The sequence below is a fragment of the Taeniopygia guttata genome, chromosome 18 (assembly GCF_048771995.1).
Source record: "Taeniopygia guttata chromosome 18, bTaeGut7.mat, whole genome shotgun sequence".
In the NCBI taxonomy this organism is placed as follows: Eukaryota; Metazoa; Chordata; class Aves; order Passeriformes; family Estrildidae; genus Taeniopygia; species Taeniopygia guttata.
Genome location: NC_133043.1, coordinates 9,538,849 through 9,566,118, shown reverse-complemented (window position 1 = coordinate 9,566,118; position 27,270 = coordinate 9,538,849). Strand labels below are relative to the sequence as shown.

The 27,270-nt window shown below is 40.0% G+C and overlaps 2 protein-coding genes across 7 annotated transcripts; one reads left to right on the top strand and one right to left on the bottom strand.

The window, feature by feature from the left end:
* Nucleotides 1-1,270: 1,270 nt before the first annotated feature.
* On the bottom strand, nucleotides 1,271-17,178 carry LUC7L3 (LUC7 like 3 pre-mRNA splicing factor). Of its 5 annotated transcripts, XM_004176345.6 has the most exons (12): nucleotides 16,953-17,178; nucleotides 12,905-12,971; nucleotides 11,881-11,920; nucleotides 11,473-11,617; nucleotides 10,413-10,487; nucleotides 10,205-10,309; nucleotides 9,599-9,760; nucleotides 8,900-9,183; nucleotides 8,212-8,372; nucleotides 3,259-3,399; nucleotides 3,048-3,153; nucleotides 1,478-1,724 (listed from the first exon to the last, which is right to left on the bottom strand). In XM_004176345.6, exons 1-12 carry the CDS (start codon nucleotides 17,049-17,051, stop codon nucleotides 1,712-1,714), a joined length of 1,398 nt encoding a protein of 465 aa, XP_004176393.4. In that variant the 5' UTR covers nucleotides 17,052-17,178; the 3' UTR covers nucleotides 1,478-1,711. The 5 variants fall into 5 exon arrangements, with proteins under 5 accessions (XP_072793214.1, XP_004176393.4, XP_032607552.1 ...); XM_072937113.1 differs by lacking the exon at nucleotides 3,048-3,153 and having other exon boundaries at nucleotides 1,271-1,724; nucleotides 3,206-3,399; nucleotides 16,953-17,177; XM_032751661.3 differs by lacking the exon at nucleotides 3,259-3,399.
* A 1,967-nt stretch (nucleotides 17,179-19,145) lies between these two features.
* ANKRD40 (ankyrin repeat domain 40) lies at nucleotides 19,146-27,178 on the top strand. 2 transcript variants are annotated; one of them, XM_030287326.4, is made up of 6 exons: nucleotides 19,162-19,362; nucleotides 21,851-21,999; nucleotides 22,976-23,446; nucleotides 24,249-24,430; nucleotides 25,712-25,765; nucleotides 27,059-27,178. In XM_030287326.4, exons 1-6 carry the CDS (start codon nucleotides 19,217-19,219, stop codon nucleotides 27,122-27,124), a joined length of 1,068 nt encoding a protein of 355 aa, XP_030143186.4. In that variant the 5' UTR covers nucleotides 19,162-19,216; the 3' UTR covers nucleotides 27,125-27,178. The 2 variants fall into 2 exon arrangements, with proteins under 2 accessions (XP_002198091.6, XP_030143186.4); XM_002198055.7 differs by lacking the exon at nucleotides 27,059-27,178 and having other exon boundaries at nucleotides 19,146-19,362; nucleotides 25,712-26,460.
* Nucleotides 27,179-27,270: the final 92 nt, after the last annotated feature.

The following is a 27,270-nucleotide window of genomic DNA, read 5'->3' as shown; positions in this document are numbered from 1 at the left end:
GAAATCAGGTACTTGCCTTCTGCCAAGCATTCCTAGAAAATCTGTGATGGTATTTATCCTGGGCTTAAGCTCTGAAGATACTTCTCACAAAGATTAACCTCTGTGGAGATGTTTGTACAGTCAAATCTGAAGGCCAGAAAGGCACTGCGTTTCCTATGCTCTGCAAAAAAGAATGTTCCTTCATCTTCAAAGCATTAAAGACTCCACTATGAGACATGTGAGAATCTGAATCCCAGGCTAATCTACAAGGTTCCTCATTTTATCATTTTTACTTTTGCAGAGTAAGGGGAAATGCAAATCCTGTAACAAGTAATTGCAGTGGAAGGTAGAAGACAAACATTTTCACCACTGAAAGAAGTAACACATCCAGGAAGAGGCTGAGTCCTGTCTCACAAGTTTCAAAAGGAGAAGGCTGTTCATCTAATGTCTCCAATTAGAATTTAGTTAAAATTTCAATAGCTCCCACTTTATTTTTTCCCAAAAACACCACCAGACCCAGTCTCCACCCCATGTGCTCCTGTGTCTGCTTTAGAACAATAAAAGTCAAAAAGAAACATGGTTGTCTGCATGTGGTATCAAAACCCAGCACTCCTGACCAGAGGGACCAAGATGCAGATTCCTTCCAAGTGCAGGTCCACACACAGGCCAAATAAATCAGCACAAGTTACAGTGCTGTTCTGTCTGTGTCTGACTTTGGTTACATAGACAGTCAAGGCCTGAATACTAATGGGAAAGATAATGCTCTTTTTAAAGAATGTAAATTCACTGCCTGACAGCCACAGCACTGACTAGTACACACCGCAGTTCTTTTCCAAAAGAAGCACTACAGCTTCACAGGGAAGCATTAGGCACATCTCCCTGCCTGTGTGTCTGTTCTGACCAACTGCACAAGGTTGTTAATCAATACCCCAAACCAATACAATGCAAATATGAAGCAATCTGAACACCAGCCTCAGCACTGGCATCTCTCTAAACATGCTGTGGAAGTTGAACTGTTTTATTAACAGTTAATACTGCCATTTTTATTACAAGATTTCTGTAATTTCTTAACCAACTGCAGCAAAAAGTGCTTTCTGGGGAGACGCTGAACCCAACAGCATCTAACTGTTGCAAAAGTAAGCCTGAAATTAAATCTTGATGGCACCAAAAAAACCCAAACCCACAAACAGCACAGAACAACTATCCAAATTAATGAGCTAAGCTTGAAGACATGAGAAATTTATTAGGAAAGAAGCTTATTTAATATTAAATGTTCAATGACAGAGACAAATTTGTAACAGAAATTCAAAGATACTTTATTTCCATTTCTCGTATATCAAGAACCTAGGAATTGCTTAGTTGTAAAAATGGGATTCATTTTAGTTCAATTCACACAAATACTAAACATTTATTCTTGTGTTTTAAAGTCCAAGAATGAAAACTTGCAATTAAACACTGAGCAAGCGATGTGTTCAGGTTATGTTGGTTTCTTATCTTAAAAAGTCTTAAAGAAAAAAAAAAAAAAGATACAGGACTTATATTCTCAGTAGCATATGTGCTATTATCAACACATCTTTTTGAACTCTGGAAGGAAACACCAGTCCTGAATTAAATTTAATAAAAAAAAAATCTAACTCAACTTTATATTTTTCTATGCCACTACAGCTTTCTTTCACCTCATTTAAAAGCAGATCTTCAGTTTAAGCTGTCTTCCGCTGTCTTCGCAGACTCTTCACACAGTAGTCCTATAATGCAAAATTTTGGGAGAACAGACGATTAGACTGCATTAGGAGCATTTTGTTTACCATTCCTATACACTCGCCCAGTTGTTAGCTGTCATCTTAACTCTACAAAAACATCACCATTGAACATGACTGGCATTAGAAGCAATGATGTAGCATTAATGGTTTAATACCAACATTAAATGTTTAAGAGTTCCTAGCATACATAATGCAACTACAGTAACAAATTATATTGCAAGAAGCTCATTTATCAGCTGTCACCTCCACTGTTAGTTCCTTATTTCAGGAATACAACTAAAGACCTTCTGTAAGAAAGCTATGTCAAGAGTGGGGAAAAAACTTCAAGTTATCCTTTCCATACGTAATTGCCTATTGCTTAGCTGCTTCATTTCCCACAAATAGTTTCCAGCACAGATTCCTGCCATCAACACTGCCATCATTTGGTGGCATCTGTCTCTGCATTTACATCTGTCTTACAAGCCTGTTACCAGCCATTTCACTCTTCTGTGCTATGGCTGACTGCAAAGTCTCCTACACAGTAGGAAATATTAAGCACATACCTCTTAAAGACTTGAATTGCATTGAAAGTAACAAGGCGAATATTATGTAGTGTTTATTGCATTTTAAACTCTTTAAAGATATCTAATTCTGGGCAGCACTGCATCCCTACACACAGTTGAAAGAAAATTCCATTCTGTTAAAATCAGATTTACAGTATTCACACAATACACAAAAAGTCCTTTTCACTAGCTTCAAAATCAAAAACACAACAGTAAGCTTAAAGATTACAGGCAACAGCATTCAAACATGGATGTGGGTAGAGAAAGGAGTACCTGGCATGAGTACCTGCTTAGTTTGACTGAATCCTTGATTTTTAATTTGGCTTTTCATGGGCCGCTCACAACACCAACGCTGTGTGAGGTATGGTAGTCAGCTGCAATAATTCATAAACCCTACACTTCCATCAATCCAATGCTACTGGCTCTCGAGTTACAGAACAAACTGCATTAGAATGCAAGGCAATAAAGCAAAAAAACTAGAAACATCCTTGACAAAGAAATACTAGCAGTTTATATGAAAACAAAGTAGTCCAACATGTGCCTCAAATATTAAGTATTTAAGCAAAAGTTTCTGCTGATGTACCAACACAATATGGACTTAAATACAAAACCAGTTCAATTAAAAAAAAAAAACGATAACAAAATCCCTAAAAATAAAAAAGGATAATTAACTTTTCTATGGTGACGATATTACAAATATGTCCCAAAGAGGCACACCAATGGGGGCATGAGTCTGCTACAAAAGAGCTGAGACAAAACAATGTACCTCAAAACGTTTTGCAGGACTACACTGTCATTTCCTTCAGAAGGTGCTTTAGTTTGTCTTCTTACTTGACTTAGTTCCATCTTCATCTGTGCATACTTACGCTGCACTGTTAAACAGTAACAAAAAGCCCTAATCAAAGTTTGAAATAATGCACTTACCTCTGTCTGATCTGAGGTCATATCAGATCAGTTTTAATTGGACTGAGTGTCACCTTCAGATTTATTGTCTTCATTGGTCCCATTGACCTCATTCTTAGTCTCACTCTCCTTCGAGTCTGTATTTGTGTCTTCACTCTGTTTTTCTCGACTACTGGACTTCATACTACTTTTTTTATCATCAGATCCCCTCTTTTCTGCCATGAAAGAAGACATTGACCATGGATTTCAAAGTAAAAACAAACATTGCACACGTGAGATATATACTGCATACAACATGGGACAATTACTTTCTATAGCAATAACAGTAATACTCAAAAAGTTACAGAAATAGGCTTCAGACTACCATGCTGGAATGGAGAGGGGACAAAATAAAGGTAGAAGGAGACAGTACAGGGTGGGAGAACAGGAGAAAGGTCAGACCTCCTAACAGAGGCAGCTACTCAGCTCTCTGTCAAAATGAGCAAACTGGGGGTAAAGAGGTTAGGCAGATGTGTAATTATGGTGCATGGCTTCCTTACTTATTATGGAACTCTTTTGGTCCCCATGTTTTGATTTCTGATTGTGTATGGATTGCTTTGGTTTATAATTCTCGTTAATTATGGTCTTGAAAGAGAATCAGGAAAGACTGGGATAACACTTGACTACATAATCAAAGAAATTGATATTTCCCAATTAAAAACTAGCAATCTCAAACTATCAAATACTTTGGGAAACAATATTAAGCACTGACGGCTTTGAAGGTGGAGATCAGCGACAACCAAAATCAAATTTGAAGCTGCACATTTGTCAGCATTGTTAATTCTCAATTTTATAAAAACAGCAGTCATTTATAAACAACTCATTAAAAGGGCTTGGGGAGACAGCTTGGAAGATATATAAAAAGCAATTTTTTTTCAAAGGCAAAGAAACAGCAAGATGTGGAGGAAGGAGCCCCTTTAATTTGATTATGAATTGAGAAGTTCACTCAAGTATTTGCTACACTAAAAACTCAATCTTCAAAGAAGGAAGGAAGCCAGAAGTAAAAATATTTCCATGGGAAGAAAAACATTCAGTATTAGAGCTGTGTGCCTCATCTGTAAATTCAGTATTTGCAAATTTAATAAAAATACCAATTCCTGCTGTATTATTTCACATCATAATATTCAACTCTTGCTCAGTAAAGATACTCTGGAGAGAAAAAAAAAATCCAAGAAACCAACCTCTCAGATGTCATCATACAGAAAAACATTCATGCTCTTTTTTCTGATTATTCCCTGCTATCTGGGCAATCAAAATAATTAATATAAATAGATAGATATATCCCTGACACAGGAGCACACAGATCAAACACTCTGAAAAAGCTATTTTAAATAACATTATGACCTAGACTGGCGTAACACTTTTATATTCCAGGATACAAAGCAAGAAATTAAGCTTTAAAAGAGCAGCAACAATCAATCCAACTTCTTTGTTTTATAACACACTACCAAAGGATAGGGTAAACCCCTCACACAGAAATGAGGGAAACTGCCTAATAACCACCAGTAGCGAGGATTCACCTGCAGCAGCACATCCAGTGCAGGGTGCTTGGAGGAAGCACACGGCAACATCACCCAGCTCACTGAAGGACTAAGTCAGTTTGGGTCTGTCTGCCCTCAATTTGGCAACTCCGCAGGTAGATTGCACTCTAACTAACCTTGTTACAAAGTCTTCTTTTTGTGTCTTAAAGGTATCTCCGGTGCACACGTGGATCCACTGAGGAATAGTAGTCTTGTTTCCCCGCAGAGGACTAGTAGTCAGTCCAATAATCTTATCTTCTGTCCTATGTAGATATGGTAGATCTTAATAGCCCTATGGATGTGCAGTGTGCAGGGTTCTGTTTTGTCTTGTTTGTGTCTTGAATGTGGTCAGGAGGGACAATTTTGTTTAAGGTTAAAAAAAAAACCTAATAAACTGTGGTATGAAAGATCAAACTCTTCTAAAAATTTTAGTATTCGAATAGGTATACCATACCAAACCTCCAGTTTGCCAAGCAGAACTGAAAAAGTGTATTCAACAAATAGCCCAATAACTTTCCAACCCCTAGAGTAGCTCCAAGAAGTTAAGTTCCTCCACTGTATTTTTAATCAGTAAGAGAGAAAGAACATAAAATTAGTTTTCTGTTGGATTTGGTATATTATTTCAGCTGTGATCTAATAGGTATAATCACATAATATTGACTTTGCTTCCTGATTAAACACATGAACATTTTTATGATTGAGTTTTGTGGGCAACTGAGATGTGTTTCATGAGAATTCTTATCGTGACAAAGTGAATAGCTTTACTGTTTAGAAAAATCAAACAAAGTATCCAGTATTACTGAGGTTCTGGCAGTATTTGCTGAGGAGTTCAATCACTAACATTAAGAGATTATCATAATTATTTTTATGTAAGTATCAGAATCCAGATTAGGGAAGATAGAAAGCCAACCCAAAGTGGTTTAGAGGCCCATTCCAGTATTAACCCTTCATAAAATGAAGGTACCTGTGAAGTAATTTTTGTTTTATTAAAACCCCCTATTTATTCCATCTGCTCTTAAGTTTGTTAACTTCAACAGTAGGTGCATTCTACAGGTTTATATTAAGCTAATGCTCAGCTGGTGTTTATGGCTGGTGGTTCCTTTCTTTAGCAAAGGTATCGCTGACCCTGAAATGTGTGTCACAAAGCAAGTGCCCCCATTTTTACACATGCATTTTTCTTACAACCTTGGTTGCTGTCTCCTACAGTATCTCAGTGAACAAGAAACCAGGACTTCTGAATTTTCAAAGTGTGGGACTAATTTAATGTGCAATTGTACACAAGTCTTGGTAAACTGTTCCTTGGGGTTTTTCGGTGTTCATATTCATGTTTATAAAGCGGTCTGAGATTTCCAGATGAAAGGCACTACCATGAGTAGTTACAGCCTTTGCTACTTACTTTACAACTGCAGATCAGTGGTGGCTATAAAGACAAGTGGATTCTGAAGACAAGATTCCCAATGTACTAAGTTAAGATTTAACTTTGAAGTTACTATTGTGCAAAAGCCACACACTTCAAATATATGAATCTCTAAAAGCTTTAATCTTAACTACCTATCTACAGTGCCACATTGCAAATATGATGATGCAATGGTGCTTACAGCTTCAGTACAGAAATTCAGTGTTGCCTTAGTAACTACTACTGGGTTTGATTTTTCCTTCCTTCCCTCCTCTTCTATATTTTTTTCTGTTAAAAGATTTTCCTAACAAAGGAAAAAACCCACAAACTTCTTCAGCATTACAGTCCTGCTCTAAGGCTTATTTGTGCTTTTAAAAATGTTAGGATGGCATAGTCAAAAAAAGTAATTGATTTTCCCAGGTGGGACTTTCACTGCAGCTCATAGCATCACCTCACTGTTCTCATTTCTGGTGGAAGAAAGCAGCAAGCAGCAAATAAAACAGCCAGCAAGGAAATCAGTGAAACTAAAACTAAAAATACTTGAGACGCTGAAAACAGTTCACTAGCTCCTCTATTTATGGGAAGATTAAGGAAAGAACTGAAAAGCTCAAAACCAGACCAAATCTGAATAAATAAGAAAAGTTATTTATATGCATAGATAACACACATTCAGGACATTCTTCACCAAGTACCAGAAATCTGTTCATAAAGCAGGCAAAAAATCAGGTAGGAGTAGTAACAAATGGACAAATATAGGCTACAACACTGAATCTGAGTTTAACGCCCGCACATCATTTCCACTGCCAACGAGCAAGCAACAAACCCACTCTCTTACATGGCAAAGGAAAATGAGAGAAGAATCAATACTGAAAGTGCCCCACAGTATAAACCAGAATAATTGAAACAGCCCAAGGAAGTCAGGGAAGAGAAATACATGAAGCATTACCAATATTTTGGCAACCAATCCACTGGATAAATACAGAGAAGGGTCAAGCAGACAGGCCTATGCAACCCAGACACATGCACAGAGCACCTTTCATTCCAGAGAACCTCAAAAGTACCTTAGAAACACAATTGTTTCATCCATTACTGATGATCAGCCCATGAAGTGGGGTGGCTGTTTCGGACTGGCCATTAGTCAGCTCCCCACCAGAGCCAGAAGTATTACGTTCCTACAGAAGTTCCAAAAGACTTTTAAAGGGGGAAATTTAGCAATAACAGTGAATTAGTATCTTCCCACAAAATGTGAATCTACAGAGTTCTCACTGTAGCTCTTTGAAATCTTAGTTAAAATAAAGTTTCTGAGCTTCAGCCTCTGGTGAAACAGTGAGTCACCATGCATGCTGTGGTACACGGCAGGTACAGCTACAAAACTGTTCCAAAGACTAACACAGCCTTCTGTTGAGACTCATCTGAATACTGACAAAGCAAAACTCACTTTGTTCAAACAACAAACAAACAAACAAAAAAAAAAAAAAGGGAGAAAGGTGGGGAGAAGAGCAGGAGAATGGGGAGAAGGCATAAATTGTCATTTAGAGCATCACAGAGATTCTGCAATATTTATCTTGGACTGCATTTATACATCGGGAAAAAAACTTAAAAGCACCGTTAAAAGGATAATAAAGGAAACATTATAGTGTTGAGAAGTAATAGGTGGTGGTGAGAAGCAAGGTACTAACCTCCCACAAAACATGTACCTGCAAAGGGTAATTGCAAATATCCACTAAGAGCAGGAATATAAGACACTCACTCTTAGAAAATGAGGATTACATTTTTCTAAAGGTAAACAGGTCTTAAAATATATAAAAATCCTTGCACACTTCATCTGCAGACAAAGTGCAACAGGTAAGAGAAGGTCACTGGGGTGTAGGTATGCACATACGTGTAGTGACGGTAACTGGAAAGAACAAAATGTTTCAAATTGCTTACAGCAACACACACAGCTTTCAGAATGAGGTCTGATTTGGTACCAAGAGCTTTCAGGCACTCACTGAAAAGCTAACAGCTTTTGAGACTCTAAGAAAATAACAGTTTCAGAACTTGCTAAGAACTCAGTCTTTATACAAACATACCTTTTTCTTTTGACTTCCTGTCTTGTTCTCGCTCTCTGCTTTTACTTCTGTGCTTGTAGGATTTTCGGTCCCTGCTTTTTGACCGTCTCCTGTCTCTACTACGAGACCTGTGTTTCCTTTCTGATCTATCATGGCTTCTGCTTCTCCTCCGGTCACGACTCCTTAACGTTCAGAGAGAATTTCAAAACATAAATCTCAGCTGCTATTTTCTAATTCAGAATATGAAACAGTACAACAGTCACCTTTAAATACAGTGATTACCTGCAGAAACCAAATCTTAACATATTGTATACAAATATTTTCCAGTACATAAGAAATACGCCCTCTTCATTTACTGAAACACTTAACTATGTAGTTTAAAAGTATCTACCACCATGAAATAAAGACCAGCTGAAGGAAGAAAAAAGAAACTGTATTTCTGGGAGCATTCTTGGTTTGCTGAAAGCTCCCTCATAAAGCCACTTCCACCACTATGGTTTCATCTTCCAAAAATGGAGAGAAGACAGTGACACTCAGCAACAACTTGCTTATCCTTAGAACCAATAAGGTGTGTCTTCACTTAAGAAAGACCTAAGTGAAGCTAACAAATCAGTGATGTGACTCAGACAGGCAAGTCCCCACAAGATTTTTACCTTTTGGAAATTCACCTGAAAATACTTAGGAGACACACAGACACACACAGAGGTACCTGCTTCGCCTTCTTTCTCTGCTTCTTGACCTTTTGTGGTCTCGTGAGCGGCTGCACCTCCTGTCAGATGTCCTGCTTGAATGCCTGCTCCGTGAGCGGCTCCTTTTACGCCTCTCTCTGTCACGAGCCCTCTCTTTTTCCTTTTCTTCCTCTTCACGTCGTCTCTTCCTTTCCCGCTCCTCTCTTTCCCTCTCCCTCTCTTTCTCCCTCTCTTCCCGTTCTAGCTTCTCTTTCTTCAACCTTTCATCACGGTCAGGCTCTTCTGTTCTTTTTCGTAACTTTTCCTTAAAAAACAAGTTCACAGGAAGAAATGAAGATTACTCAAGACACTTAAGCTTATAGATTGAGGATGTAAAAGCCTAAACTTTTATAATAGTTTAATCTTCCAAACAAAGGACACTGCTTCCTAAAATTCCTGAAATGAAAATCCTTTGTCTTGCAGAACCTTTTTTTGCTTGTCACGCTCACAAGAACAGAGGACACACTACATTTCCTTAAAAAGGTCATAAAATTTCCCACCTGAATCAACATCTTTGCTTGTATCTAATGTCACAAAAAATTACTTAAGTGAAAGCACAGTGCAGCATTCCATTTCTTGGGAGTGTTTCACCCTCTTGAGAAAATCCACTGGACAGCCTTTTATGTACATTAGGAAACCTCCAAGCATTTTTCATTTCAGTAACTGGAGGAAATACTTACTTTTAAATCTTCTACAGTAGCTTTTATTTTGGCATAACCCATGTGCTGCTTTCCCATCAAGTGGTCATCTACCCTGGACTGGGCATCTCCTACAATTAAAAAGGCTCCACAAACTTCACAAACTTCCATTTGTTTTTCCTGGGCTGCAAAGCTCTCAATTGTCTGAAAAATAAGAATATTTGATACAGCAAAAGAGAAGTTTTAGTCAGTGAAGAGGTTTATAACTCTATGTTACTGTTGTCAAATCCCAGGCTATACTGAAAGCTGAAATCACATCTACCTGCTGTACCTTTGGTGCACTGCACTCCCATCACAGAAAACAGGGCCATTCACAGGGCAAAGTTTAACTGAGACCTCAACTAGAGGAATGTGCAAGCTCTCCTCCAGGACTGCTGGATGAGTAATTTCATAATTTGTGTGCAGGAAGTCTACTCCCAAGGTAGAATGCCTAATCAATACACTGGATTAACACAGGCAAATGTCCTGTTCCTATGTAATGAGTTCTGCACAGACCTTGCATGCCTTCAGTGGAAGGACATGTTTATTTAGAATGTACTGTGTACCAAATTTTGATACATCTCACAGAACTATGAACACATTACTTACTGAAGTTGTAGACCTCAGCAGTTCTCTCTCTTCCTTTAACTGTTCAACAAGTTTCATCATTCCTTGTGCTTCTTCCACCTTTCCTTCTGAACCTAGTTCTTCAATCTAAAAGGCAATAAAAACGAAACACGTTTATTTTTGGATCAAGTAACAAAAGCAAGAGGGGCTTTTGTTGGGCTCTCTCTCATGGGGGCTAAAAACCCCTCACCTGTTGAAGCAGTACATCAATTTTGTCAGTTAACACCTGGATCTTCTCCTCGTTTTTACCGGTAGGTCCTGCTCCCTGTAAAGAGCACAAGAGTGAGATGGCGCTTTTTTCTTTCCTTGTCATTTTTATTTCTTCTTTTGTTAAAATAGCTTAAACACAATAATATATGCCTTTTCATATTCCAGAGACACTTTGGGAATAACCTCCCCCTGGCCTCTTCTCCCAAGAGAAGCTACTAATAATAGTCTAATCTAATATGAAACACTCCTCGACACAATTTACTCCACCCTTGTTAAGTCTAGTCACACTAATTCCTCCCAAATCAACAAAAATGGCCCAAGATCCTGACCCATAAAAGGTAAGAAAACCGCATTCAAAGTCCTAACTTTAAACTCTCTGACACTCCCATGCAGCTATTACGTATCTTTGCAGACATTCAAGTATGACTTAGAGGTTCTGAAGGCTTTAAATTTCAATCTCTGAGTGTAAAACGCAAAAAGAATTTCACTTCAAAGATGTATTTGTTAGCAGTGCCCTCTCTGCAGGCTGCCAAAATAGACTTATTGCCACCCTCTCAACCTCTGCTCCACAAGTGCAGATCTCTCAACTTGATAGTATCCACAGCTCCTTCTGAAGCAACTGGACTTTGTAAAGAACAGTAAGGTGGGGCAGCAGAAAGAGCAAGGCTGTCCTGGGAGTCATAAAACTCAGAGAGCACAGGCTGCAGACCCTGCTCCAAATCCATCAGGGGAAAAGATACAGCTTGCTAGTGCAGGGAGGGAGGAATGTGCAGCTAGTGGAGAGAAGGTAAATTGAGGTTGGCAGGGTAAAGACAACACCTGATAGGTAGAGAATAGATTCTTATTCTGAGGAAACAAGAGACAGCTCTCGGTGGCTCTGGAGTCACTTGGTTCATCCATTAATGCAATCTGCTGGCTAACAGATGAAAAATCTTATTCATCAGGAATCTTCTGGATAAAAATAAGTTTCACCTGAATAGGTAAGACCCTGAAGATGCAGTCTACAGGAAAAGCTGCCTCAATGACTCCTGCAGACTCACCCCAGAAGACTGCTGGTTCTGTGACAGAGCCAAACGAGCATGGCCCCTCCGGATCCTGCGCTCCACCTCTGCAAGCAAGCTCTGCAAATAGCGCAGGAAGTCCCTCTCGTAGCCCACCTTCATAAACCGAGAGCTTTTCTCATACCTGAGAAAAGATGTTAAAAATGAGAGTTCACATCAATCTGTAATAGATGAAAACCAAGTAACAAGACACACAGTGTTATAAATTCTTGCTCATAGTAAGAGAGTATTACATATTTAAATAAGTAAATTTTTGTTTAAATAAAAATTTAAATAAACTTTTGCAAATAAAAAGAGCAAGTCATTAGTAATGTTTAGGCTGTTATTAACAAATTGCAAAGATACCAGAAATTCTATTTACTTTAACATATCAAACAACAAACTTACTGTTTGCGTAGATTTTCATCATGAATTTTTTCACAAGGACCTAAGAAGACAACACACAAAGCTTAAGTTTGCATTTCTAAATGTTGTATTCATATTCCACCAATATTCGTTTGTGCATCCTGACAGAACAGAGCTATATTTCACAAAAATAGCTTTTATGCTTCTGCCTGTCTGCTTCCATGGCTTGGAGCTTGAAAAACACACTGAAGAAAAAGAATGCTAACATCATTAGGTAATTACAAAAAAGAGACTCTACATACGAAGTCATGATAAAAAATTTCCAGATCAAGTGTTACATTAGTAAATACAAAGTATGTAACATCATAAACACCTGGGGCTTAAAAAAAAAAAAAAATTAAAATTATATATGAAGGGAAATTTCATCAGGCACTTTCTAGTTTCCAGAGTTCTCTGCAACACACTGGCTACTTAAAACAGATCTTCAGAGTAAATTAGGAGGTATGTGCACCGAGTTCAGGAAGGTGGCTCTGTTAAAATTCCTCACCTTCCCCAGACTCTCAAACTCCTCAACACACTTAAAAACTACAACTAAGACAAAAAGTCTGGTTTTGCTAAGTTAACATCTCCAAACTACGTGCTACATGTAGCTATCAACTACCAGTAATTTAGAGCTGGTCTCCAGAAATAACTATTACAGTGAGTGAGTCTTTTACTTCAGGTAAAGCAGCTCTATCATATATACTCACACAAAAACAGGTTTAAATCCTGCCCAGGTAGAGGAACCCAAACTAAACTGCCAATTGAGCAGGAGAAAAGCACCCCACACCCAGTAACTTAGCTTACACAGTAAGAAAAAATTTTAAATAGCTTTTTCATTTAGACTAAGTATGATCTGGAATAAGTATTACTTTTAGCATACTGTATCACTGGCAACCTTGAAATGAAAAAAAAAAAATTCAAAGTGTTTTGACAGAGCAATTAACAATAAAAACATAGTTTGCAAACAAAAGCTCAACTGTAGTTACTTTTCAGTGAATAAAGATGTCATGACTTATAAACTTACCTAAATCAGAACGGGTATTTGTAAATAATTCAGCTGGGCAAAAGCCACAAAGGTAGTACTTGCAAACCTGACAGAGAAGAGAGAAACAGGCATCATTTTTTGCCTCTTGAATTGAAAATTTTATGTAATTGATTTTTTACTAAAACACAAGGTTTAGTGTCAAAGTTTCCTTTGAACACAGTAACATTTCTAAAAATTTTACACACCCTTTATCTTTATACTTCTTGGCAGCAGTAAGTGGTATAAGATGCATTTTGATGACAAAATACCAAAAATCTTACTTTTCCTTGCAATAGTAATAGTTCTTAATTCTACCACTAAATATTTAAGATTAGAGGAAAGCATCTTCAATTTATGAATATAAATATTCACTATTTCCAAAGGAAAGGAATGAGATCAGACTGGATTATTTAGCAAGTTTCAGTGAAATTGTGAACTGTGAAAAGCCACAAGAGGTGAGAACAATTGCTATGGAAGCACAGACCATGCTTCCTCTGCTTGTCTGGGACAAAAATTGCAAGCACAATTGGAGTTTGGGAATCAGTTCAAAGCTCTCCCATATAAAGAAGCTACTGACAGCCCTATATTGTTAATGCTTCTACATTAACATGTTTCTCTTCTGCAAGAAATTTATTTACTGATGGAGAAGTATCTCTCTAACAGTAATAAACAATTACAAATTAAAATTCCTTTAGAGAGACAATTCCTAGTAAAAAGGCTGAGAATAAAATCCAGCAGACTGTGTCTTACACATTAAAAACTAGTAAATTCCTCCTCATAGTTGAGTTATTTGAATCCATTAAAGCTCACATGCAGCAGATATTTTAAGAGCAATGCCTACCCACCCAAACAAACATCAGCCCTTGTCCTGAACCCACTCTTAAAGATAAATGTTATTTGTTGTAGGAAGAGTATTAGTAATGAAAAGTTAAGTCCTCTCCCTCCATCCCCTGGAGGATTAAGTCCTTAAATTCTACCTAGATACAAAGCAATTTAGGTCGCTGGCATTATAAAAGTAAAAGCACAATACATCATAAATAGGTAAATTCATCCCATCATACTCTGAATACAAACCAACATTTTGTGAAACTACATTATCAGAGCTGATTGCTCACAGTCGTTAGTCTCTAACAGCTCTTCATCCCTCTCCACTTTCTGAAAACCCTGAGTTTGCCTTGAAGAAGTATCAAAATTTCAAACCTTACAGGAGAACGGGCAGCCCATGCTGTGCTGTCTTGTACTACAGAACAACCTCAGAATTCTTATGCAATTGCTATCTCTGCAAGAACTTGCTTTGTGCAGGTGGCATATTAAAGCAGGAAGGTGTGAATCAATAAAGAAATATTTGTCTGCAGATATGATAGTAAGCAGAAAGACTAAAATACATGATACTAAAAATCTCTTCCCAAAACAAAGCCTTTTTGCCAAAGGCAGGATTGATCACCTAAGGACATGCTATTATACTGAAATATACCACAAATGGAATTCCAATTTTTAAAGATTAAAGGCTTTAATCATGTCAAAGTTTTACAGTAAGAACTTAAGCTTTACAAAAGCTTTTATAATATATGATCTACATGTTTCATTGGCACTGCAAATAAATCACACACTGAGCTATCACACCCTCTTGCTTCCACACTTTCCACTTCCATCTTGTATTTCACTGCACCTTCCAGTTTCTGATAGCCACATGGATGCAATCTCCAAAGAATAAGCAAAATACAAATGAGTTTCTTGTGATAATCTTGATGAAATGTGACACAAAATCCTACTCTTTGGGATCAATACAACATGCTGGCATTGAGCAGGTTGCATGTTGATCAATGTCTAATCTCAAATGAAATTACATTAGCAGATGTATTTCACCTGAAAGGACAGTAAGCAGAGGAATTAATATTACCATTTGAACCTTATCTGCATTTCCTGTCTTTTAAAACATGTCAGCATAGCAAATTTAATCTTCAGGTGGCAAAGGAAGTCAAAGTGAGACACGTGTTTAACAGCAGTAATTGTTGGGGTTTATGACCTCGTCAGTTGACTGTAGGAATCCAGGAAAACATTCCTTGCAGAAAAGTTGTATTTAATCATAAATAAAAGCAGAAGCACAGCAAGCAGCAGTGGATCCTGCAGGACTGAAGGCTCTCCCACTGCTCTCAGACACAGGACAGCTCTCGCTTTCTGAACTGGCACAGGACTGGGAAGGAGAGATGAGGCCCCATTTCTAAAACAGCAAACCAGAACAGCTCAGAGACTGAGTCCCTTGGTTATAGTCAAACTCCTCAGCCTAAAGCTCTAAGTGAAAAGAAAAATCGAAAATACTTGGTAATTTGTTCATTTGAAGATGAAGAAGGTAATCTGAACTTACTAAAAGTGAATGATGGGGAAAACAAAAACCAACCAAGAAAAGAAGTCCTTCTCACCTTAATGAATAAATCAAACCAATCCCCTTATCTGTTCTACCTGGGCCAACATGGCTCAAGCCATTCATCTTGTATTCCATGTATTTCATCTAACTCCTCCTTATTTTAAATTCACAAAGGAAAGTATCTAACCAAACACTCAACTGAATTATTTTCTTAATAAACTAAGTCTAGAAACACATAAGCAAGGTCATGAAAACTTCCTGAACTCACAATTTCTTCCTGATGTGCAGTGCTTACCTACACAGCAGCATTTTTCAAGGGAAGCATGGTTCCTCACAGTTGAAAAATCAAAGGTAAGACAGGTACTGGTGCTTACATCATGCAAATTTAACCACTCCAAACAAATTCAAACAAGTATTATCCTCCTTTATAATGACCTAAAGCCCACAGGAAAGCATGAAATCTTGTCTTTGCTTAAGATACAATTTAAAACAGCCAAACCCAAGCATTTCTCTCTCCATCCAAATAAACAACATCCCAAGCAAATGCTAAGGGGAGAGCAGCTAAATGTGCAGCTTAAATCACAGAAATTCCTATAACTTAAGTGATAAATTATTGTAACTGCAACACTTTCTTTACACATATGCCATAACAAAAAAAAAGGCATCATGAACGGGAGAAACTACAATTTAAAAAAATTCATCAGTGTTTATCTCTCCCAAGGCAACAGCAGCAGCAGCTATAGAAACTCTGTAGGTATCACTGCGTTTTCCTGAAGTAACTTACAATTCAACTATGATAGCCAAAACTAACTCATCATTCAGCTCAACCAACTGGAGAAACCTCAATAATAATAACAACAACAACGTTGTCTTGTTTGGGTTGCTTATGGCAGAAGATTAATGAATACCATATTAACAATAGTAGGTAAATACGCCTAAACAACAGTCTTGTTTAGGATAGTATCCATCCTCCCCTCCCAAGTAGATTCCTCTGAGTGAGGAAATATGGAAAGAATAAAGCTTTTCTTAACCAAATCCTCACTTTCTAAAGTCTTATGGTTTTTCCTTGTAGTACAAGCTCCAGGCATTAAAGCCGGTACGCGCGTGCCCTTCTTTTTCCTCCCCCAACACCATCCTCGGGAAGAGACCCAGATACATTTATCTGCCAAACCAGAACATGTGTCTCATCCCCTTTCGTGCAGGTCAGCAGCTTCCACTCACAAGTGTTGAATTCCTTATTTTTGTGTTTCCCTACGGGAGGCCAGCTGCTCTCTGGGAACCCCCGTTAACGGCGGCGCCGGCGGGCACAGCCTTCCCCGCAGCACTCAAACACCGGAGCTGTCCCTCCGGTGTCCCACCAACAGCCCGGCTGTGTCGGGACCTTCCTCCTCCTCCTCCTCCTCCTCCTCCTCCTCGGGGAGCCTCGGCGCTGTTCCCGCGCACGGCCAGGCCCGGCCCGCCCAGGCCGCCACACAGGCCCAGCACGGAGCGCCCAACCCGCACCCCGACAACCCACGCGGAACCCCCGCTCCGGCCGCCACCTCACCCCGTCCCTCTTCCCCCCTTCCCGCAGCTGTCCCCAGCCAAGAGAAGCCGCCCATGTCGCTCCGACAAACTCGCGGCTCCGCGCAGCGTGCGAGAGCAGCGGAGGAGGGAAGAGAGAGGCGGCCGCGCTGCACTCACGCTCTCGTGGTCCCACCGCACGTTGCTGCGCTTCTCATCCGGGGCCAGGTTCCTGTCCCGGCCCATGAGCTCGTCGAGGAGCTGCGCGGCCGATATCATCGTGAGCTGCGGGCCGGATCCCCCTCGCAGACACCAGCGCGGCCGCCTCGCCCCGACACCCGCGCCGCGCCTGACCGACACAAAATGGCGGCGGCGGCTGGCGCTCCCACAATGCCCCGCGCGGGCCGAGCCCGCCGCGCTCCGCTCCCTCACGGCGCCTCCGCGCTGCCCGGCCCGAGCGGCCGTGAGGCACCGCCGGGCGGGGCGGACAAACACCGGGACGCCGAACCGCCACGGTCCCGTCACAGCCCCGTGTGGGGCCGGGGAACCGCCACACAACAGTCCCGTGCGGTTCCGCCTGAGGGGCAGCGGGTACAGCACTGAGGGTGTCCTGCCCAACACAGAGGTGTCAGACAGCTAATGTCCAGCTCCCTGTGGTGTGGTCAAAAATAGGTTTGTTATATGTGTATGTGATAATTCGTAAATAAAATGGTCATGTGTTTTATAGTTATGTACTGTTAAGATGCACTCTTATAAGAAGTTTTTAAAACGCACAAGCCAGCGACAGAGATTGCAACACAACCTGGACAAGAGAGGGAGAATTCCATTTACAAGCAAATGAAAGTGGCCAGCCTGGAGATGGATCATCCATCAAGGTGGTCCGAGGAACCCTGGACGATAAATACACCATAAATACCCGAGACTGAGATACCCAGAGCCATCAGGGAGATACAACTCAATACCAAATTCAGGGAACGCGATCACAGGTGTTCATCACTCTCCGGACATGTATTGTTCAGCCTGCCACGGAGAAAAGAACTCCACATGAATATGTGCAGCCCAAAAAGGAAGAAAAGGGACTCTACCTCGGGCAAGAAAAATTGTATAAAAATCGCTCAGACAGGACAGTCGGTGTGAAAGCATAGGAGACCCTCTGCTGCAGCGGTCAAACCTGTGTCCCACCCAGCGCTGACACCCGGGCTCGACACTGACCCTTTTTGATAGTAGCTTTTCTTTTTTTGTTGTTATTCTCTAAATTTGTATTTGGTACATTTAATAATTTTCCTTAATAAATTGGGGCTTTCATTTATAACAGGTTAGAAACGGTTGTAAAATACTTGATAATTGTTAAGCATGTACTGTTACTTTGGTTACTATACTGTAAAAGGTGTTAAAAGGGTAGTTATAAGAAATATGAGTACGGTATTACACCTAAAGTGCATCACATCCCCAAGCGAAACGAACCAGCCCGGACAGAACTGTAACGAGCCAATCAAGGGCCTAAAACCTTCTTGCAAATGAAGGATCACAGGCTGGATGGGCCCTCTAAATAAACTGGTGTAGTGAAAACTGTCCCTGCCCATGGCAGGGGGGCTTGGAATGAAATTATCTTTATAAGGTCCTTCCTGTGAAAAATGCATATTTCATGTTTGGCTTTTTGCAAATGTTACAATGACTATTATATGTGTAATGTTAGAAAGTTATGCTGTATTAATTCTCTTCAGTAGTGTGTTAAATATAGTTTCAGGTTACAACATAATGTTGATATAGAAATCTGTGATGTGATTATATGAATATGCTTATGAATATGCAACAGGCTATTGCTTTTAAGGTTATTCCTTTGTTCAACGCATGTTTTTGGCAGCTTAGTGCCCAAAAACATGTGGACATCTGTAATTCTTTGCTTTTTATTGTCTTGTAATTGTCCTAACTCTAAATTTTATTACTCTAATTGTATCACTATTTTTACAACCAGTTTATTATTATTAAACTTTCACCATTTTAAAAACCAAATTATTGGCGTTTTTTACAAGCATATATGACTATGTATATGAATATGAATATGCAACAGGCTATTGCCTTTAACGCTATTCCTTTGTTCAACGCATGTTTCTGGCAGCTTAGTGCCCAAAAACATCTCTAAATTTACTCTAATTGTATCACTATTTTTACAACCAGTTTACTATTATTAAACTTTCACCATTTTAAAAGCAAATGATTGGCGTTTTTCCCACTCCCAGCACTGGATGGTTCCATAATCCGCTCTCTGATGAATCGAGAGCCCGCAAGCACACCCAGCGGAGCAGCACAGCGGGCAGGACGCGTGTGCACAGCAATCCAACAGCGTTACCGGGTTGGGCCGCGCCCCGGAACCGGCTGTGGGCTCCGTTGTCCCCGGTAATAGCGCCCCCGCGGCGGAGCGCGGCGGGCCGGGCCGCGGAGCGATGAGGGAGGCGGGCGGCGCGGAGATGGCGGAGCGGGAGCGGCAGGAGCGGCTGCGGGAGGCGGCGGCGCTCGGCGACGCGGAGGAGGTGCGGCGGCTCGTGGAGCTGGGCGTCGGCCTCAACTCCCAGAACGAAGTCAACGGATGGTAAGGGCCCGGCGCGGCCCGGGCGGCCCCGCGCGGCAGCTGCGGCCCGTTCGCTCCGCGCCCCACAGGCGAGGCGGGGTGAGTGGAGCGGGAAGGGAAAAGGTCGGTCCGCCCGCGAGTGCTCTGCTATGGAGCTGTCCCTATGTGCCCCAGGGCGACAAACGCATCCCCACTCCACCTCCTGCCCTCTTTGCCCCTTCTCCAGGTCACTGTGGACTGACTTTGTTGTGTTGCTTTTGATTTTTTTTTTCCCACGGCGTGGTCTGTCAGAACACAAACCTCGGTGTTACACGCTCTTGCCCTAACCAGAAATATTTATTATTAACTCAAGTTTGAACACTGCTTTCAAACAGGGAACTTTTTCCAGCGAAATGTACAAACACTTGGCATTTGGCATCTCGTTTAGATCCACCTGAGGACTAAGAGAAGGCTGTCCTGTAATAGGCACTTTTACCAGCAGCATTGTAGACATAAACACACCCATAATTTTATTTGAAGGAAGATTTTAGAGGGAATGCTCAGGCATTTTTTGAGACTGTTTTCTGCAGGTTCAATTCAGCCTGTATTTATGGTGCTGTTTTGTGCTTAAAATTAAAAAAAGGGGGAACAACTTTTTATATGGACAGATAGTTGTAAGACAAGGGGGAGCAGTTTTAAATTAAAAGAGGAGAGACTTACATTAGATATAAGGAAAAAATTCTTCCCTATGAGGGTGGGGAGGCCCTGGCACAGGTTTCCCAGAGAAGCTGTGGCTGCTCCTGTCCTGGAAATGTTCAAGGCTGGGTTGGACATGGATTGGAGCAACCTGGGAAAATGGAAAATGTCCCTGCCCCTGGCAGGGGGAATGAGATGAACTTTGTGGTCCTTTACAACTCAAACCATTCTAGGATTCTTTGACATTTTAAATAAAAATAGGAAAAATAAAATGAGAAAAGGAGCAAGGCTTTTAAAGATGCAAGTTCAATCAGCAGTTTTGAGAAGCATGGAACACTCAACAAATTGGGCTTTAAATTGTGATTAAAATTAACGCTTCTAAAAAATTAAAGCAACTGATTCAAAGGATGCTGAATTATCTTAGTGAGTGAGATAAAAAACAGCCTGTCATCAGAATGAGTTGTGTCTAAAACTGGAATTGATGAAATAAGTCTTATAATAAAATTAATTGTTACTTTAAAATAATGATCTGGTAGTTTTTAACCATGGTTATAAATGGATCTTCATTGTTGTTTAAGTTTGTACAATTAAAATTTTTGCAGTGAGCTTCTTAGTATGTGTGATTCTTAAAGGTGCTGAGTACTTATATTTTGGTGTGTATCAGGTGCATGGGTAGATGGTTCCTGTCCGCACAGGCCATGTGGAATGGCCAGCATGAATCCCAGAATGAGGCTGTGCTGCTGAGCTTTACATATCTTCTCTAAAAACTAAACCAGGAAATTTTGTTCTCAATGCAAATACCACCCTGTCTGTCTGGCTTTGCAGTCTTTCTGTAAAAAAAAACCACCAAACCAAACCACCTAAAGTGGAAAAAGCTTTTTGAAGCTGGACTTTCAAATGACAGTTTTTTCCCTTTTAAGTTTATTTTTCTCTCCTTTATTTTATATAATTCTTAACAAATAAATAAATAAACTCGGAGAAGGGTTGAGCATGTTCATTTTCCTGAAGAATTTCCTTCAGCTGGAAGCAAGAGAATTAAAATAAAATATAAAATCTAGAGAAGGGTCAAATATCACTGGAACATGGGGTAGGAAAGAATGGTGCAACTCTATAGCAAGTTAATGTGTGAGTCTGTAAGTACTTAATACACACACTAAATAAGATCTGAGCACTAAGCAGCTTTATGTTTCCTTAATATGTTTCTCTAGTCAGAAACTGCAAATAATGATTTGAAAATACAGAAAAGGGATTAATTCTGTGCATCGCTTAGAGATTGCAGAAAATTAGTTGTCTGCAGATCTAAGCCAAGTAATTACTGATGCAGCAAATGGCAACTGGGCAAAGAACTGTTCTTAGAAACGATGCTTACTATATTTTAAACATAATTTACTTGCCAGAAAGTGCAAGTATTTATGCTGGCAGCATTAATTAAAGAGTACATATCCTAGAGAGATACCAGTAATAGATCACATATACACAAACACAAGTATTCTAAGTACAGATGATTCTTTCAAAGACTAAAATATCATACACAAACCTTACTTTCATACTTATTTTTCCAGTAGCCTAAAGACTGTAGCCTAAGACATGATAAATTGAAAAGATCCTGAACTTTAAAAGTACTACTGCAGTAAAGAGCATTGGAGCAAAGAGAAAATGTCATCAGCAGGTGCCATTGCAGACTCCCAATCCAGGGCAAATTTCCAACGAAGTTTGCAACTCGGACTTATTTTACATGTACACAGAGTGTTCTTCTCATAGGCAGCAAGAATGAATGGAAACAAATCTGCCCTAACTCAGGCTTTGACACAGCATTGATGTTTTCCATGTGCAGGACCTGTTTGCACTGGGCCTGCAAGCGGAACCATGTGGCAGTCGTGGCTTATCTGCTGCACGCTGGGGCTGACAAGGACATCCTGACAAAAAAGGGAGAGAGGCCAGCCCAGTTAACATCCAAGAGAGAGATCAGGAAGATGTTGGGAGGTAACCTATAGTGACTGTGCCATATGATCATCAAAGATTGGTAAAAGGGTGTTCAAAGCATGTGCACTCCAATCTTTGTTTTGCATGTGAAGATACTGTGTTTGGATTTTAGTATTAGAACTTGCTTTCTAGAGTGTTTACATGATAAATAACCAAAGTTTTAAGCAAAGGGGATTGCCAATAAATTCCATACCCAGCTAGCCACACTTTTTTCAAAACACTGGAAATTAAAAAAAACTATATTTTGTAGAATGCTGTGTGCCAGGTAGATGCAGTTTCCATTTTTCAGAAGGACAGCAGGAGAAAAAATTTCTCGAGTTTGTAGGAAGCTCTTCTGTGAGCAACACCTGATTGTCCTCGTGTTCTGTGTTGGATACATCAAAAATTAGCAGCCCAGATAAATGGCTCATTAAAGGACATTGGTAGAGCATCTCTGCAATGTTTTGTAACTGCTGGAACAGAGCAGGTTTTGCTGCTGGAGGTGATAAGTAATTTGAAATGTGGCTGATTAACAACCTCTTGTGTCTCCTGTGTACTCCTGTGTCTGGTTTTGTTTTCATTGTTGTCTCTCCCAGCTGTTGAATGGGTAATGCTGCAGCTCTGCCAGTACTGCATGTTCCCTTCCCTTTATCCTTTGCCTTAATATCAAACAACATACGACCCTTTGTTTTTTGTTGCCTGCTACATTTAGATGACAGCATTATTCCACCAGAGACCATGTTACAATATTCTGCTACAGATTAAAACAAGCCAAAACAGAAGTACTGCAATGTTTAGAAGGAATTAGCACCCCCAGAATTATTAGAATCAGACTCAGCTTTTATGTTTGTATGGCAACACCTGAGCATTCTGTTTATTGTAGGAAGAAAAGACATGGTGCTTCCTGATGCATCTCTTAACCTGTGATGCTTTTAACACTGCATTCCCAAAAAAATATAAACCAGTCTTGGAGAACGTTGTTTCGTTTGTTTTACAGTGGAAGACGAACTCCCAGACTTACAGCAAGATTCAGATCTGCCAATCATCCCCAATTACCTGGCTAACCCACCTTTCCCATATGTTTACAACACCTTGAGTACCAGCATCCCAGATCCTGCCCTGAATGGGAATGTCTCACACTTGGAACCACCAGACACCAACTCTCCATCCGTCTCTGACTCGGACACCTACGGACAAGCACGAGCGCTGTTACAGCCTGGGAACGCTGAGGCACCTCCCAGCAGGGACATGCCAGCCCTGTCTCGAGGGTCTGCTGGGCCATCACACCCCAATCCTGTCCTCCAGAGAGCTCCTGTTTACCAGGGGTCGCTGTCCTGGGGCAGAAGTCCCTCTTTGCCTGCGGGATCCAACCAGTCCCTACCCCAGCAAGGGAGCAGCTCCTGCATGGGACCTGTGCCGGCCTTTCAGCCCGTTTTCTTCACAGGAGCTTTTCCACTCAACATGCAAGGTAGCACCAAAAATCTCTTCTGGCTTTGTGTTGATCTTCTGACACATTAGGCAGAGCAGACTAATCTTGTGTTTCTCAAGACTTTTAGACTGCCATGCTTTGGCATTCAGGAAACATTTGAAGGGAATGAAGTAGGCAGATACCCTGTTTCTGCTAAAACTGTTATTAAAATATTGATGTAAACAAATGCTGTCTCAATTGCTATAAAAGCATACAGACACCAGGGTAATCTAATTCTCTAAATAGCATAGTCCAAGCTGCAAATACAGATTATGAGCAAGAAGCCAGTGAGCTCAAGAGAACCTCACATGCCTCAGTCTGCACTGAGCTGTTCTAGGATCTGCCTGTTCTGCAGGGAAACTTAGCCCACCCAGAGAGGGAAAGCTAGGATTCCAGTTACCATTAAGAATTTGTTCTTCAAGTAAAAGGCATTCTGATACCATGGGGTAGCAATGAGAAGTGAACTGAGAGCAAGAAATACCAATAAAATCAATCTTGGATTGCTCAGGAAATTTATAACCAGTATAAGCTGCTGTTAAAGAGTATTCATGCAATGGTTCAGACATGCACACATATATTGCATTAGGTTTGCTATGATTTTTTCATATAGTTTGATGAAAATCACCCTAATTAAAACTGTGGTCATACAATTCCAGATTTTGCTTTCTGAGGATTCATGTATTCTTACCAGTGACACAAACAACATTAATAGAACATAGAAACACCTGATAGTTGTTATAGAGACATTGTTTCCAATTCATTTTTACCTCTGCCTATTAATGTGACTTTTTATTTCTAATAGAACTGGTGCTTAAAGTGAGAATACAAACCCCTAATCTTAGAGAAAATGACTTCATTGAAATTGAACTGGACAGACAAGAACTGACCTACAAGGAGCTGCTCCGAGTGAGTTGCCGTGAGCTGGGTGTGAACCCTGAGCATGTCCAGAAGATCAGAAAATTACCAAATACAATGTTAAGAAAGGTAAGAGCTCTACCTTTTGAAGTGTAACGACTTTTATAAAAGAGATTTTTAGGTTACTGTTACAAAGGAATAATTCGTTGGTCACATGCATAGGCCCATGTTGAAAAAAAAACAACAAAAATGAAAAATCTCTGCTCATCTTGCAACATTCAGCACTTGTCTGGGATTTCTTAAGTAAAAAGGTTCTCAAATTTCTCGATCACCTCCTTTCATAGCCATTTGGTGCTGGACCCAGTTAATACCTGATTTTATGACTCCATTGTAAAATTCAGTACATCACAACACCACTGTGAGCTGCCAACAGCATTGAAAAGGCCTGCAGAGTTCAACCAAGCTCTTGAGTGCAGCAAGGCCTGGTGCAGTCCTTTGCACAGAGGTGTTTTTCAGAGGTGTTTTTCAGGGTTACTCCATACATAACTGTCCTTCCTTCAGTGACATTTGCGCTGTAGCCAACAGAGAAGGGACCTTCTGACCTGTTTTACCAACTCACTATGGACCTTTTTTTCACTCTTAAATTCTTATAAAGTATTGTTGGAATCACTTGTGGGGCAAATCTGATTAGGAATAGATTAACAGACTTCAGTCTGCTGCATCTTCAATGACTATAGGATGTCTTGCTTTGTGTTAGTCAAGAAGTGGAGAAAAAAAAGCAAAAAAAGACAAACAATTCTGTCACTTTCCAACTTTAGTTATTGTTGAAGGAACTTTTTATTTTCATCTCTAATCACTTCAGGCCCTCTGGTAGGACTTCAGGACTCCTGCTGTTTCTGCAGTGACACAAAGCTGACTCGGTGTTCTGCTGTTAGCAGCAGAGCACTGCTGCAGGGGCTCAGAGCTGGCCCTGCTGGCTAGTTCTGAAGGAAGCCATGCAGGCCATGAAGGTCAACATGCAGGATCTCCTTGGGTAGATGCAAGCATCAATTTATCAGCTTCTAAGAATTAGCAAGGGTTAAAAAAAAAAAGAGGGAAAAAAAAAAAAAAGAGGATTTGGGTGCCATGCAGTAGATCTTGACAAGTGTAATCCCACTCATCACTTCCACTCACTGTCAGTGTTGCATTCCTTCTTAAAAATTCCTTCCTTAAAAATAGACTTAAGGGAATAGCTGAAGAAGACCCCAGAGTAAATACAAGATGCAACAGGATATTTTCCAGTTCACTGTAAAGAACTGTCATAGTTACGAATAAATACATACCTTGTGTTAGTATGAGCTTATTATTTTAACTTACCTCTCCAAAATTAACAGACACTATCACCTAACTCCTTATTGTATTTGTTTAAAGGACAAGGATGTTGCAAGACTACAGGATTTCCAAGAACTGGAGCTTGTTCTAACAGTAAGCGACAAAAACTTACTTTTCAGAGTCCCAACACTTTCTGAACAGAGTGGGTATAACAAGAAGGCATCAGAACTTACATACTAATTAAGGAGTAAAACAAAATACTTTTATCTTTTGTTTTATAATTATGTTTGAAAAACAGTACCTATAAGGGCTAATGATGTGAAAAACTCTATTTTGTTAACTGTGAAATAAACTGAAGTGGTTATGCACATTTAAAGCTTCTAGTTAATCTAAGAACAGTGGGTCTGATATAGAAGTAGCTCAATGCACTGGAAGTATTGGTAGAACTATCTGTTAATGCAACACTTCCTTATAAAAAGATAATTAAATACTGCAGAGTTAGCAGCTCTCAGGGAAAGGCTTACCTTAAGCTGTTCTAATAATTTGTTTGCTATAAAATAGCAGAGGTACTCAAGCTAAAGAACCTGCCATGAAGCCAATTTAATATTTCTACTGAGTCCATTACCATCAATATTCTCTTTTTAGATCATGTTTATTAAGTCCTATCTTACGTAGAGGGAGAAAAAACAGAAGGGTTTACATCTGTGGAAGCACAAAACTGTCAAGTTTAAATTCTATCAAGTGACTTATAGTGATTTTTTAATCCCTGTTTACACTTTCCCTATTTCTCAGGTTGAAAATAAAAGTGACAGTAATTATCCAAATAATAAATATGCTCTCAACCAAAATCCCTTTTAGTGTTGTCTATTAATATATACATGAGCAATTGACATGTAATTACATGTGCAATTTAATATACTATTTTTGTTACTGTGTTGACATTTCTTCAATGTTGCTTTAATTTCCCCTTTTAAAAGCACATAAAATGTAATTATATTTTCCTTTGATTTCTACATTCCTGAGAAAAAATGCATCTTGAACCTATAAAGTTACCTGTGTAAGAAGAAACTAGTGAAGTACCCAGAGTTTCCTGGGCTGATAGCCAAGCTTGATGTTCCTATGCAATGTATTTTCTTTTTTTCACTGTGACTTGTATTTACCCATGCAGTTTACTGAAAAGAAAATCACAGTTACTGAAAATTCAGAATTTAACTACTTTGCTGTGAAATTCTCAAATAAAGAAATTGAAAAGTATTTAAGAGCTGAATTTTATCTGATTTTTTTAGGATTTTAGTATTTAGAATTCGAGGAAGAGTTCTACTCTGCTAGGCCACGTGAAAAGCAGGAACTGTGGATTAGATGAATAAACTAAAGTATGAGATGTAACAGGCAAACAGAATATATCAAACTGGTTTGAATTTTCCTGTTTCTTCGCATTCCCCCCAGTTTCTTTGGAAAGTGCAGCTGCCAAAGGAATTTATCTTTTGTCTTGTCTCGGAGTTGGGAGCCTGAGCAGTGTCCCTGCGGCGGCTGGGGCAGTCCTGGGCTGGGTCCCTGTGCTGGAGCTGGGACCCAGCAGAGCCTCCGTGTGCTGGGGGCTGTGGCAGGTAAGGGACAGAGCTGCTGGTGTCCCTGCCAGCCCGGGGAATGTCCCCAGA

What these genes read in the sequence shown, in the direction of transcription:
- LUC7L3 (XM_012578610.5), bottom strand. Translation starts at nt 17,051, where the DNA reads ATGATATCGGCCGCGCAGCTCCTCGACGAGCTCATGGGCCGGGACAGG. An exon ending in AAATACCCGTTCTGATTTAG is followed by an intron (nt 11,921 to 12,904) that starts GTAAGTTTATAA and finishes TTGTCTTCTTAG; the next exon opens with GTCCTTGTGAAAAAATTCAT. An exon ending in AGAGAAAGAAGGCGAAGCAG is followed by an intron (nt 8,373 to 8,899) that starts GTACCTCTGTGT and finishes CTGAACGTTAAG; the next exon opens with GAGTCGTGACCGGAGGAGAA.
- ANKRD40 (XM_002198055.7), top strand. Translation starts at nt 19,217, where the DNA reads ATGAGGGAGGCGGGCGGCGCGGAGATGGCGGAGCGGGAGCGGCAGGAG. An exon ending in GATCAGGAAGATGTTGGGAG is followed by an intron (nt 22,000 to 22,975) that starts GTAACCTATAGT and finishes TTTGTTTTACAG; the next exon opens with TGGAAGACGAACTCCCAGAC. An exon ending in CAAATACAATGTTAAGAAAG is followed by an intron (nt 24,431 to 25,711) that starts GTAAGAGCTCTA and finishes ATTTGTTTAAAG; the next exon opens with GACAAGGATGTTGCAAGACT.